We start from the raw sequence: 14,685 nt of genomic DNA on the forward strand, positions 1-14,685 counted from the left end.
TGGAGCAGAACAGGGTCAGAGGCACACAGGATGCCACAGCAGGAGGCCTCTAACCTCCCCTTTTCCCACTCCTCCCCAACTCTTTGGGGCTCTGACCACAGCCACACGCTGACTTGGGTTTTCTGGAGCAGCCCCGATTTAAAACATTCTTCCTGATGAACTTGTCAGACTAGAGTCCCTGTGGGTTCTTAAATGCCAGACATCCTGCTCCAAGAGATGGCACTCCCCACCCCCGACCTCGAAACCCAAACTGCCCCTCCCACCCATAGCCCAATCTGCAGCCCTAAAGAGGGAGTTATGAAAGAGAGATCAGGAGAGAGAAGTGGGGGCAGAGCACGTCCGTCCCAATCCCAGGGTGCCCTTTCATTCCTGGGCCCTGGAAAGGCACTCCTGGAAGTCTTGGCTGGGAAGAGGTTGGTGTGAGTTCTGGTCTGAGGGAGGCTGTTTTTTTTTTTTTTTAAAAAATGGTGCTGCCCTCTAGTGGTTGAGGGGAGGTCGACGGTAAACTTGGCTTCAGTCATTCCTTCTCTCAACAAACCTTTGTCCAGTGCCCAGACTAGGCCAGCCTCCGGCTGGGATGCTAGCAGTGAAAGAGGAGTGGAACCCCAACTCTGTCCAGCTGGCAGACTCACAGACTCATTACCTGACATCTTCCCCAGATGACTAATAGGTGTTGCAAACTTAAAGCGTCCGACGCTGAACTCTTGCTCCCATCACACAGCCCCTGTTCAACCTGCTTCTCTTCTGCCTCCCCATCCCAGCCGTGGCTCCTCCATCTCTCATAACCCTAGGAGTCATCCTCCATTTCTCTCTTCCCTCACCTGCCCCCACCTCCACATATAACACATGCTGTCATCCAGCCTGTCCTGTGGACTACCTGGTGTGTCTGTCTCCAAAGGGTACCCCGGATCTTTCAACTGTGCCCTGCTGAGCCCAACCCAAGTCTCATCGCCTCCCATCTGATGCTGTCGCCTGCATCAGGCTCCTCGCAGGGATCCCGGCCTCTCCTCTAGCCGAGTTTTTACAGGCCTAAATCAAACCTCACCGCCAAAGACTGCCAATGATGGCCCCTGCACCGTCTGGCCCTTGCCTAATGCAACTCTATTCCCCCTTCCTCATGCCCCTTAGTCTCTAGTCTCTCTGGTCTTCCTTCTGTCACTACAAAAAGCCAAGTTCACTTCTATTTCAGGGGTCTTTATAATCTCCCTTTGACTGAAATGTCCTTCTCCACCTTTCTGGCAAGCCAGGCTCCTGTTCGCCCTGCATCTTCTGGGCTGAAAGGTCCTTGCTCAAGGGAGTTTCTCTTGGTGCCTTGTCTGTCATGGTCACTGCTGCATTTCTCTTCATGTCTCTCAGCACAAAATTAGGGCCGCAAAGAAAAAGAGGATTCAATGATGGGCCAGTCTGGTGGGGAAGAAAACCCCTAATTTCCAATGAACCTGGCAAAAGCTATAATGCAAAGAGGTGGGGTGCTGAGGAGGGTCAGTGGAAGGGTTAAGGAGGGCAGGAGAAGGATGGGGAAGGTCTTGAACTTGACACTGTATGCAAGTGAATGTGAATGAGGTTGAGGGTGAGGACTGGCACATGCAAGTTCCCTCCTGCCGGGCCTCACCTCTCCACCTCCTTTCTGGGCTTTGAAGATCCAGAACGAGCTTGGCTGCCTCCCTGAGTTCACTGGAAGTGTACAGATTATGGGGAGAACCTCCTGCCCAACACGGGCAGCCACCTCTCTGATGTCCTGGGCCCAGACAGTGCCAGGCTCTGGCTGGGATGCTGGGAGTTCGTTCACTCACTCACTCACTCACTCATCTGACAATATTTGTTGAGCTTCTACAACATGCCAGACACTGGTGCTTGCCTTTGAGGATCCGACATAGGGAGAGAGACTGAACTTACGGGTAACCTATACATAATAATAATAACCATAGACATTTATTGGGTTCTCACTGTGTCCAGGGCACTATTCTTAGAGCCCAGATGATCTCATTTAATGCTGAAAACATTCTCATGAGGCAGGTGTTAAGTTACTACAAGAGCCAGGAGCCTCTTCAAGGAAAGTCAGAGAAATCTCTGAGGGAAGGTTCCCGCCCAACCCCGCGAGCCAGAAGGATGGGAGGGAAGCAGTCTTGCTAGGGGCAGGGAAGAGCTTTCCAGGCATGTGGAACAGCAAGTGCGAGGCCTTGCTTATCGCGGAGGCTCCCACATCTCCAGGACTCCCTCCCGCACAGTCCAAGAACCTTCGGGGGCCTCTCGGCACGCAGCCGCGGACTTGCAACCCTGGGTCGGGTTTCCAGACCGCTGGCTCCGCCCAACCTGCTGCTGGAACCCTCCAGAAGTTCCATAGTCCCTGCACTGCCCTGGCCGCAATCTCTTTTTTCTCCGGGATCCTTATCCCGGACGTAGGCCCGGACTGTAGCCAGCTCCTCCCAAGATATGGCCCTGTCCCCAACCCGGCCTCCCGCCCTGCCCAGGTCCCGGCCCCCGCCCGCCCCCTGCCCCGCCCCCTGCCCCGCCCCGCTCGGCTCCCGGCCCGGCCTCGCCGGGGTTCGGCCTCTGCAGCGCCCCGCCCCGCAGCGCCCGTGGCGTTCCGTCCCCAGAGCGCATGCGCCGCACCGCCCTCAACTCAGCCCGGCGCTGGAGCTGTATTTGCCTCTGGCGCGTTTGTGTTTTGACCCTCTCATGCTGCCTGTGAGTGTCCGAGGCATGGTTGCCCCATACTGTGGCCACTGGTACTCGCCGTGTCTTGGGGGGCGGAGGTTGTGTGTGGAGAAGACCCGGGGCCAAATGCTAGTTCCACCTTCTGTTGCCCCCGCCGATGCCTTAGGCAAGTTACTTATCTGAGCCTTGCCTTTCTCACGGGAGCCTCCGGCCTGGCCTCACTGGATTGTTTTGAGGATTAACGGAAATGGGTGTGCAGTGTTGGGCTGGGGGAGGTGGCTTGCTCAGTGGCCACTGTCACGTGGAGTATCTTGGGCCTCCCTAGTGTCTCCCTCTAGGCGTCCTCCATGGTTTCTATTTTTCTATTCCCCTCCCCCTTTCTCTACTTTTTTGTCTTGTCTTGTTTTTTTTTTCAGGGTGTTTTCTCTCAGTGCGTCAGTGTTTCTACTTCTGTCCCTCTGTCTGGCCTCACTAGCGCTCCATGGCACACTCTAGGACGATAGCAGCTGGACTTTCCTGCTCCCTATAGCTCTCTCGAGTGGGACAGGTGGCGGAGGCAGAAGCCGAGTGACAGCGCTGGGCTGAGAGCAGACCAGGTGCTTCTGGACCTCCGTGACTGCTCTTACTGTTTCCTGCCCACACGTGGCTGTCCAGTGCTAAAGTTCCCTTCTGGGCCTGGGCACCTGGGAAAGACAGTAGTAGGACAGGTCTCCTCAGCCAGGAAGTGCCAGGCCTGCCCTACTGCTGCTGGCTACCCAAATGGCACTTTAGCACAAGCTGGCCTGGGAGGGCAGGGGTGAGCTGGGGTTATCCCTCTGCGCAGGACTGGCCGCATCATTTGCAGGGCCCACTGCAAATGAAACGGGCTCCGTGTTAAAAAATTAAGAAATTTCAAGACGGCAACAGCAGAGCATTAAACTGAATGCGGGGTCGTGAGTGCAGGGCCCTGTGTGCGTCACTCACCAATGCAGCCGATCCTGCCTCCCTCTCCTTTACACCTGTCTTTCATTATGCTCAGTAAATCTTGTCCCCCACTCCTGGGACAGATGAGGGGGAAAGTAGAGCTAGCTAGGGCTAGCCCCACCTTCAAGGAGTTCGAAGTGCCATGTGTGAGGGGTGTAAGCACATACTCAGCCTGGATGCTCAGCAGGGCACAAGAGCTGGGATAAATGCTTGAGTTCTAGAGTCCCAGGCCCAGGGTTCACATTATGTCCTAGCTCTGCCACTGACTCTAGGGCCATCAGTTCCCTTCTCTGAGCCTTGGCTTGTCATCTGTAGCATGAAGACACCTGCCGGGGTGGGGGGGGGTGGTGTGTGAAACGCGATCACGTGTACACAGAGAGGCTAGGGAGCTGGTGGATAGGACCAGCGCTTGAGCCAGAGTCTTCAAGTTTTACTAGCCAAGACACTTTGGGCACACGTTCAAGACCATGACTCAGTTTCTCACCATTAAAATGAGGATAATAGTAGAGTTTGCTGTGAGGATTTTACAAATTACTACATGAAAGTGCTTAGAATAGTGGCCAACACACAGTAAGGCCCATTAGATAGATGCCAGCTGTTTTCAGTATGTCGTTGCCTAGGAAAGGCACAGAATGTCCAGGTTAGTCCTTACTGGTTGGAGGGGAAACAGAAAAGGCTTCTGGAGGAAGTGTTTGAAGGAAGGATAGATTTTCAGAGTCGTGGTGAGGATGGCGCACCACACCCTAAATACAGCAAGTCTGGGGTCTAGAGGCATCTAGTTTAGCCAGTTAGGCAGATGAACCTACATGTGCCAACTGTGGTGCTTCCCATTTTACAGGTGCCAGTGGCAGAATGAGAGATACTGTTTAGACATGACCCTGAAGGGGTACTGAGTTTTTGTGTGCCTTAGACAGATTGAATACAGGTTAGATAGGAAATAGACCAAAAGAAAAAAAAAAAGGGCTGGTAGCATTAGCACAAGAAAGGAGGGGGTTAGATGTATGAAGTAGTAGAAAAAGTGAATTTGAAGAATGTGGCAACAGATTGGCTGCATCGGGGAGGGATGGGTCTCTGGGTATCCGAGCTATTGGGAATACTCACTCAGCAGTATTTCTTAGGTATCTGTTATGTGCTGAGCTCTGTGCCGGCTGCTGGGGATGACAATGATGAGCAACACAGACTGACCTTTGTCCTTGTAGAGCTTCCTGGCTAACTAGGAGACTGATGAAAGTAGTCCTGGAAACCAGTAGGGTACTCTGGGAACATGTGATCCAGTCTTGAGCGGGGCGGGAGATGGCTTCCTGGAGGAAGCCACATGTAAACTGAGGAAGGTGTACCGGCGGAGGGGGGCAGCACGCGTGAGAGCCCGGAGGTGGTGGAACTGAAAAAAGTTGAACTATGGGTAGAGAGGAGTCACAGGGACGAATGGTGCAGAAGTTTGAGGGCTCTATCTTTAGACAACCACACTGATGGGTTAAGCAGAGCAACAATGAAATTCATCTTTTAAGAGAAATGTTCTGGCTGCCAGCATAGGATGGCAGGTTGGCCTGGAGGCTGGGAGGCCTCAGGGCTCTCGCTGTGGTCAAGTGTCTAGACAATGGTGGCTTCCACTGAGGTGGCAGGGATGAGATTATGGAGAGACGCATGGTCTCTGAGATATTTAGGAGGCAAACTGATACTCTTCCTTTCCCGGCAATATCCAAACATGGCCCCATCCATATCCATCCTTAGGAAACCAACATGAAACCAGCCCATTGTCCAAGCCCATCCTCTTCTAGCATGTCTATTACTGGAGATGGTCCTTAACCATCAGCTTGGGGGGTAGGTGGGCAGGAATCTGCCAGCTCCCGAGGGTAGTGCTGAAAGCCTACTCAGGACCTCCCAGCTCTCGAGACATTGCAGTCGGAGGGTGAGGTGACAGCCTTCTGTCAGTACCTAGCACACTCTTCTAACAAGCCAAGTAATTGAGAACCAGAGGAATGTGGTGGGACAAATGCCAACTGGGGCCTATCTGACCCAGACCAGTGACCTCCAGCAGGCACTGTCCTCAGGGGGCCTGTTCTGTAGCTCTCCAGGCTGGAGGTTGGCCTTGGCTACAGGCTCTCCAGGGGGGGATTAAAAATCCTGTTTCCGTTCTCAGGAGCACCACGGGGACCCTTCCCGCCCTCTGCTCCAAGCACTGCCTTGGTGGTGGGGGCAGGGGAGACAGGTATTCTCATACTTAACATTTCACATCCACTAAATTAAAAGTTCCATGAAGTAAAATGTGGTGTTTCTAGAAGCTGCTTCTGCTTAAAGGGGTGAAGCAGGCAACCCCTGGCCTTGGCCTCCAGCATGACCTTCTGGCTCATTTTCTCTCATGCACACACACAGACACACACACACACACACACCAAGGCAGAAAAGGTTGTGCTGTTTTTAAAGCCTTTTATTAAAAAAAAAAAAAAAAAAAAAAACCCAAACCCCAAAAAAACAAAACCCAAAATATTTCCCATTGGAGGCTATTTCTTTTTTTGTCTTTTAAAAATTTTATTACACAAATATCTCCCATTCCCATGTGTCAGAGGAAAGATGTCCTTGCTCTTTCTAAAACCAATAGTGGAGAACATTTAGAAAACAAAAGTTCAACTAGCTTCCCTCTTTCCCTGGCCCAAAATAACCCCAATGTGTCAACTGAGATAGCATGACTTGTCCCCTTAATGCTTAACATTTAATTTAAATTTTTTAGCACAACATTGGAGATTGACTCTAAATCAGCAACAAAAAATATATATTTACAATATTTCTCCAAAAAAAACAAAAAACACAACCAAACCCTTTAAACATAGTGACTTTAGGAGTTTTATTTATGGAGCAGTTATTTTTTTTAATCACCAAGTGATTTTATATTATATATATATGTATATATATATATATATATATAAATTTTCTTCCTTTCCTTTGTGGTTTTTCGCCCCGGTGCTTGGAAAGATGGAGGCAGGGTGTCTGGTCCTGCGGTCTGAGGGCAGGCTCTCCTGGCAAGGCCGGATCTAAGAGCAGATTGCAGGACATGCGATGGAATGCCCGGGTTCCTCTGTCCCCAGAGACATTTCTTTCCTCCACATGGACCAACCCTCACCTCTAAAAACCATTTTCCCCCTCACAGTCCCAGAGAAAAGGAAAACCCAGCAAGAGCATAGGTCCATCTGCCACCACTCCTGGGATCCCTTTTCTGCTGACCAATTATGTGCACAGTAAAAATGCTTGTTTTTCCAAACCAAAAACAAACAAAAATAAAAACCAAAACCCACAACAAACCATCAGCTTGGAAATTTCTGTGGATGAAATGTCCCAAAGTCAGAGGCACTCTCCCGGCACAATCCCTGCTCTGAAGGGGTCTCTCCACCTCCCCTTTTATAAAAAGACAATAAAACAATCTTTTCAGTATTTTCCACAGGAGCAACCAAAAAAAGGCAGGAAGCTTCCAATTATAGGTCATTAACAATATTAATAAGGTTTTTGCTCAATACCCAGGGTTCTTTACAGAGAAGTCCCCTAACTGAGGCACTCTGGAGTAAGTCACTGGCATTTCCTCAAAGTTTCAGCCCCAGGTTGCTGGGGCCTGGAGACCAATGGAAGGGGCAGAGGGTCACAGGGGCGGACTGCTGCTTGTGAGGTGCAGCCAAGAATCAGCAGATTGGAAGAAACAGACATAATGCCACCCCCTCCTACCAGGACCCAGTTTCCTCTTAAGAGGCCAGTCAATGCCAGGGTCAAAGCTGGGTTAGGTGGCAAAGAGGGGGCCCCTCTGCCTCTATTGCTTTGGAAGTGGCAAGGGTGCGGTTGGCATCTCTCCTCGGGGTGTCCGGGCTTCTTGCCCTCCCCCGTGGGGCTTGAGGAGGAGGAGAGCCTGAGACTGGGCTGCAGGAAGGGGACCAGGGAGAGATGGGGCTGGAGGACGAGGTGGGACAAGGTTGTGCTATCACTGTCTTTCTGGAGGGGGGGCAGAGTGCAAATCGGCATCAATCACTTATAAGTTCTCGCCACAGGCTGCTGCTATTGAGCGTCTCCTCACACACTTCAATATTGACCGAAAAGAAACTCCGACCTTTCTTTTTTTTTTTTAAAGTGCAAAAAGCTCTCTGCTGCCCTAGAGAGAGGATCTTTGGACAGGCCGTTCAATGCAAAGTAAAAGGGGGCAGCTGATGGGGCTTGACCCAGGGCGGTGGAGTGGGAGACACCATGCTCCCCTCCCTCCCTCCCTCCACACACACACACACGCGCGCGTAATACACTCAGCCACACACACAGAGGCACATGCACACCCCCTTCCATGGCTGCAGGCAGAGGGCAGGTGACTGGCTTCTAAGCAGAGACTCCCCCCACCCCCTAAAAGATGCCAGAGCAGTGAGCCACTGGGGCTAAACACAGGTCTGGGCTCTGGGGGCTACGCTACACCAGAGGCCTGGTGACTGCTGGGAGGCAAGTGGGAACTTGGCCCAGGTTTCTGCTCCCCACAGCTGGGGGAGACAGGCTGCTCCCTCTGAGAACACGCATCCTGGGAAAGCCCTGTTCAGGCAAGAATAAAGACACGTGGAAAAGGGCGGTGGGAGGCTGGGGAGGAAGGGGGAACAAGGAGATGGTGCCTGTCTCAGAATCTGCTTAGGAAGCAATAAAATGGGGGTGTCCCTGGGATAGACAGTTCCAGCTCCTTTGAAGAGCCTCAACCCCAATAAGTGCAACAAGGACCTCATAGAGACTAGCGGGAAGGTCTGGGGTGGGGTTACCTCGTGTGAACTACGAGCATCGGACAGGATCAAGCCAAAGAGAGGAGAGAAGGGAGAACACAGACACGGACGAGAGGTTTTCGACACCTCAACAGCACCAGTGTGATCTGCATGGGTCTGGCATTCCTGGGGCTGCCGGCCCCTCCTGCATAAGCCGGGAGAGAGTGACGGAGGAGAGACACGCACTGGACACCACAAGGAGAACTTGGCCACGGAGACAGGGCCGCTTTTCTTCCCTGGGAGTTTGCTCAGAACCAGGCGCTGCTGGGGACCATGGATGGGGAGAAGGGCCCCAGGGCCCAGCACAGATGACAGTTGCACAGACAACCCAAACTGAGAGCCTGGCCTCCTGGCAGGTGAGCGAGCAGGCGGGCAGGCGGACGGGCGAGCAGGCACCTTGACAGCACACAGCCTGTGCTTTTCCCCTCAATGTGCTACTCCCTTCTCCTCAGGAGGAAGGGGAGCAGGCAGGTAAGCCTGGTGTCCACCATCCTCTCTGCCCCGCCTGTAGGGGAAGGGCTCAAGGGATAGGAGAACAGAGAGGGAGTGTGACACTGGCCTCAGAGCCCGTGCAGGGTCGGGGAGAGAGGCTCTCCTGGCTGGGGAGTCAGGGGAAGATCGGTTTCCTGTTCAGTCTGGCCGGGCGGTGTCTTAGCTGATCTTCTGTATCAGCTTCTCGTCAGACAGGCAGTAGAGACTGTTGATGGACAAGTCTGAGATGAAGTGCTCACAGGCTTTTCGAGAGATCTGCTTGCATCCTCGAAGGTCGATCAAGGTAACATTGGCAATGCGCCGTAGGTAGAACAGGGTCTGGTCTGTCAATTTATTGCAACCTGTGGGGAAAGTGACCACAAGGACAATGCTATGTACACACAGCCATAGGAGTTCGCCTCTGCTGTTCAGTTCCCCAGCTCTTTTCCTCAAACTGCTAAACAAAAGCCCTCTTTGTCTCATAACTACCTGGCTCGGAAACCAGAAGTGTCATTGACACTGTGGCCTCTGAAGGCCCCCTGCCACCTCACTTCCTGCATCCCAAGGCTGACCAAACTGTGGCAGGGGGTGGGGGTGGTGGGTGTGAGGTGTGTGGTGTAGTGTGAGTGTGAGTGTGTGTGTGTGTGTGTGTGTGTGTGTGTGTGTGTCTGTGCTCTTAGGCCTGACAATTACTCCAGGCCTCAGTGCCCCATCAATTAAAAAAGGGACAGAAAGCCATGTCCTTGTCCGGATGTGAGGAAACAAGTTAACACATGGTTCAGTCAACAGCCCCCAGTTCTTCCTGTTCTACAGGTTAAACTCCAGGGAGGGCTGGGACCTCCAGGAAGCACAGGGCACTGTCCGTCATGCAACACCGCAGCAGCATACCTGCCATGTTGAGCTCTGTGAGGGAGTAACGAGTGGAAGACCCGACAGCAGTGAGTAGATTGGAGGACTGATCTGTCAGGTGGCTACAGTGACTGAGGTCGAGTCGAGACAGGAGGGGCATGTGGCGAATGATGAGGCGAAGCGTGGCATCTGTGATGTCAAGGCCTGCCAGCCGGAAGTCAGTCATGTTCCGGAGCTTACTGCGATTGTCCTGACCTGCAGGAGCAAGAAAAGAGCCTAGATAATAACTTTTAACTCTATTCTAGTTCCAAAACTGCAGGCAGCTTCAGCTACTTGCTGGTCAGGCCCCTGGCAGGGGTTAAGCAGAACTGCCCACACCCAGCGCTGCCTTCAGAGAATGAGCAGTGTGTGGGGGCAGTTTCTAGGAAACCAGACACGTTTTCTTTCTTTCCCAGCTGCTAGATTATGCCTCGCACAGCAAAAGGGTATGCATGGAATGCTCCTCCCCTTCCCACACTCCTACACTCTTCTAGACCATCATGCAAAAAGCTTCCAATGTTCCACTTCAACCAGGAAGCCTTCTCAGACTTCCCAAACTCTACTGACCCACAAAATGGACTTGTTTGTAGGTAGTATTCTGGTTGTAAAGAGTTAACCTGTACCTGTACACAATCCATCACACTGCTCTCAATTTGCCCTCTTCTGTTCTTCCAAAACATCATTTCTGAGACTACCTTAGCTTTGAGAATGCAGTATGGTGAAAGACAAGCACAGAGAAGTCAGGCCCAGAGCATACCCGGTTTATCGGCCGGTGGAGTCAGCAAATCCCGAATTTGAGGGTCCTTGATTCCTACTGCCCACCGAAGATCAAGGGTCCTGAGAAGGGGGCAGCTGGAGGTGCTGAGGGCAGAGACTGCAGACCAGGAACACCCTGCTAGGAGGAGGTCTTTCAGTCCTGCAAAAGAAGGAAACACATAGTAATACACACTCTGTTCAGCAAATCCGAAGCCTTAACTACCAGCTGATCTAAAGTAAATGGATTCCAGTTAATGGGAAGGAGGCACTCTGTCCTTATTCTAGTAATCCAGCTCAAAGATTCGTATGAGCGCACTCCTACATTACATCTTCTAGCTTTGGTGGTAAAACCATTTGCTTAGTTCCTACCAGAGCAATGCAAGTGTGAGTGACTTCCTATCTTTCCAAGACCTCAAAATGCCGAAAGGAACAAGGCCTTACAAAGGGCTGCTCAAGGCAACATCTTGCTCAAATTTCCTCTTCAGCAGCCATGCTAGGAAGACCTGCAGGACTAGCAGCAGCACCTGATCCCATTCTCTTCGCCGTCTAGTGCAGTGAATGATCTGCCTTTCCACAGTGGTGCCTTGGGGACTGGCAGTTAAGGTGGCCCTGGGTAAATCTCTTGCTAAGCAGAAAGGCAACTATGGCATGGGACCGCTGCCCTAAAGCACTTCTAAGAAGCACTGCCAACGAAGCAGCTTCCCCTGGAAGGACAGCAGCAGGGCTGCTCACCTGGCAGCCTATTGACGAGCCATGTCAGTTGTTTTTTGGAGATGTTGGTCCAACTGAGGTCGAGGCTAACTGGCTGCCTCTTGATGATGCCACTGAGAGCCTGGGGTACAATAGCCTTACACCTACTCAAGTCAATTTTTGTCCAAAGTCTCTTGTCGCAGCACCTGTGACAGAAGGAAAGAGACCTAGCTGTCAATAACCTGATATCCTTTGTCAAAGGAGCTCCCATCACAGGCTGCTGGAGGCTTCTGGGAAAAGCAGAGCATCTGGAGGGTCACCTTCCCCAGGTTCTTCTACTAGCACGCAATGATAATGCCTGTTATTTTTTTTGCCTCCGAGACCAGGGCTTGTCCTCTAAGGCAGCCCTATAGATTAAGTAGATAACTTGACCAGTTCACCCTGATTTACTCTAGATGGGCTGAGAACACAGCACAATTGTTAGGGACACACAGCAAACAATATATGATCGCCTTTCATTTACATTAAAATGGTATGGCTCCCACCAAAGAGCAAATAAGGGAGCATTAAAAATTTCCTTACTTCCTGCTTCCTGAAGCTAGGCTTGCTCCATTCTCTCCGTTGCCAGTCACTCCCAGCTGCCTGAGAGGAAGGTTGCTCCTTGGCATACCCACGATTCACCCCGCTTTAAGCTCTGGAAAGAGCCCGTCGCTGCACCAAGCCAAAAGAGGCTCTTTATCGTCAGGCCTGGGGAGTCCTCTCCCACCCTGGGTTTCTGCCTCAGTGCTAGCTTCACGTTTTCTAACCAGTCTAGACCAGAATTGGAAGGGAGAGGCCTGCCTTTCCACTGCAATCTACAAGTCCATAGGCCACAAATAGCACTGCAACACGCAGGCTTCTGTTTAATATTTTACAGTGTTCCCCCACCCCAGGCTCAGAGTCTGGCTGGCAGAAGAGGAGACGACACATAACGGGCGTCTTATGTGGTTTGGCCTGGAAACCGAGGGACAGAGTCAGGCAGGCCTACTAGCCCTATAAAGAGAAATATCAGAACTTGGATAGATCACATATTAATTCAGATTTGGGAAATAAACTCATGTTTATGAAGAACGGATCTTTCTTTAAAGACTGAAAATATTTCACCAATGGTACATGAAAGAAACTTCTATAACAGAAACAAGCTGCTTGCTTATAATAATAAGAGCAGTGCATCTCAAACTTTGTTATCAGAATCCCCTGGAGAACTGTTAAAAACAGACTGCCTGGTCCCCCCCCAGGGGTTCTGATTCAGGAGAGGTCTGAGATGGGCCCTGAGAACCTGCATTTCTAACAAGGTCCCAGGTGATGCCACTGGTTCGGGCATTATACTTTGAGAATTACTGTAAATAGGGTTTGACCCAGATCTAAAGGATATGTCCTAGGGTCCAGGAGCTTAAGAAAAAGCAATACCTTATGGAAATCTGTTCATCATCTCTAGGGATTTTTTTTTTTCCCCTTAAGTGTCTTAATATTTAACTTGAAAAGAAATGGTAGATCTCGTTAAGGATAACTAAGTCTCAGGAAGCTTTAAAACTGGATCCTGCTTGCTGGAGAAAGCAATTCTGGTCCAGGTTTGGGGAATGAGAATTAAAACAAAAAAATCGTGAGCACCTTCAAATTTTTTGAAAAGCATGTCCCCCTCTCCCATTAGATAGAGCAGGGGCTGGCACATCAGAGGCTCTCGACAAATGAGGACGAGTTCAGCTGACTTGGGAAGAAACTTATGACTCTAAAGTTTTAGGATGAACTATATAAATCCATCCCCCAAATCAGTTTCCTACACCCAATAAAGAGATGGGCAAGTATGAGGCAGGGAGATGAGGCAAAAGGCCAAATTTCCCTCATGACCCAGGCACAACTGGCCACAACTTAAACAGGATCCCAGTCTGGGGAACGGACTAGGTTGATTCAATCCTTTAGGACCCGACAAGCCTCCAGATGCCAAGACGCATGCTCTTTTCATAAGGAAAACCTGCCACCTACTCCCGTACCCCTACTCCTGATCCCTGTATCCCTGCTCACCATTTATACCACGTCTTGCACACTCGCATACATTCACAAAGTTCTCTGCGGCTGAGGTAGCGGAAGACAGACATCCAGACCTCCCGCTGCATCCAGCTTTCGTCTCCATCCTGAGCCCAACTGCCCCGGCCATTCAGCCTGGCTGCACCCCCCTCCTCTGCACTGTCATCTTCCTCCTCCTCCTCCTCCTCTTCCTCCTCCTCTCCCCCCAGCCCCTCCTCATCCCCACGCTGGGGGGTTCGGGCTGGGCAGTGCTGCACTAGCACGCGGGGGGAATGGCGAAGGTTGGCAGAGGAGGCCGTGATGGCCTGCAGCTTGGGCACAATGGATGTCCCGTGGAGCTCTTTGGTGGGCCTCTGCAGCGTGACAGTGAGGTACGATCCCCGGATCTTGGCTTTCTCAACTTCAGACAGCTCCTTTTTGCCGCTGGGGTTGTTCTCCTTTTCCCGTACCATGGTGCGCTCTGTGGCCTGCAGCCGCAGCAACTGCCGCCGTTTGAAGCGCTCATCGCGGCTGGCACTGTGGTGGTCGCTGGGGCCAGCCCCAGGGGATGACCGAGTCACCATACCCCGGGGGGAAACCGGGTCATGGATGAGCTGTAGCATGGAAGTGGGTGAGTGAGGCGGGGGCGTGAGGGGCTCGTCGCAGCTCCGCAGGGGCCGCAGGACTTTGGCTTGCACGGCTTCTTCGTCACTCTCTTCCATCTTCCGCTTCTGCAAAACAGGCCCCAAAAGCGTCAGTGTCTCCTTTCTTCAGAACGCTCTAAATCTACACGGTGAGCCTCTCTGTTGCTCTCTGGGGACCGGAGAGACAGATCACTGTTTTCCTATGAGGGGAGAGCACCAAGACATGCTTCTGGTGGAAGAAAGAGATGCTGGGAGTGAGAGGAGAGCCGCCGACACAGCCCGTTTGCACTGAGACCCGGAACCCGACAGCAGCGAATGCCGCGGACCTCCGGCTCCACCAGGGCTGAGCTCACCTCTACCAGGCTGCTGCTTCCACTCAGCACCCCACCGTCTCCCTAGAAACCAACTACAAATGAGATACAGCAGAGAAGGAGAACCTCCGTGAGAAACTGCGCTCTTCCCAGAAGAATCTGCTCAGGATGAAAATGAGGAATTGAGGTTTGGTGAAGTCAACCTTCTACAAAGGACCACAACCTCATCCTATGCACTTGTGCTTGCCAGTCCCCTGTCTCTTCCTGGAGCCCGCCATGGCTATGTTGCGATGAAGCCTAATCGATGTGTTCTATGAGGTACCAGAGCAGTTGATTTTCCTTAAGGAGCCATTTCTGTTCCTAAGCAACAATCTTACTCCCTTTTTTCCTTACATTCTTAGATCACTATGGGTGGAAGAGAATGACCACCTCTTAGGCGCTGGCTTTCTCAGTGCATTAGAAGGGAAAACTAAAATGCAGCGCCTGCCAACCCAT

At 51.8% G+C, this 14,685-nt stretch overlaps 1 protein-coding gene across 3 annotated transcripts in view; it reads right to left on the reverse strand.

Moving 5' to 3' along the window:
* Positions 1-6,129: 6,129 nt before the first annotated feature.
* The window catches only part of KDM2A (lysine demethylase 2A), a 91,327-nt gene continuing 82,771 nt past the window's right edge, over positions 6,130-14,685 (reverse strand). For all 3 annotated transcript variants that reach the window (XM_039840733.1, XM_039840734.1, XM_039840735.1), the window contains exons 17-21: positions 13,254-13,966; positions 11,235-11,398; positions 10,504-10,662; positions 9,747-9,962; positions 6,130-9,220 (exon numbers count right to left, since the gene is read on the reverse strand). In XM_039840733.1, the coding sequence (XP_039696667.1) occupies positions 9,039-9,220; positions 9,747-9,962; positions 10,504-10,662; positions 11,235-11,398; positions 13,254-13,966 (1,434 nt within the window). In that variant the 3' untranslated portion in view covers positions 6,130-9,038. The remainder of the gene's footprint in view (positions 9,221-9,746; positions 9,963-10,503; positions 10,663-11,234; positions 11,399-13,253; positions 13,967-14,685) is intronic.

Source organism: Pteropus medius, unplaced genomic scaffold (genome assembly GCF_902729225.1).
Source record: "Pteropus medius unplaced genomic scaffold, Ma_sr-lr_union100, whole genome shotgun sequence".
Taxonomy (NCBI): Eukaryota; Metazoa; Chordata; class Mammalia; order Chiroptera; family Pteropodidae; genus Pteropus; species Pteropus medius.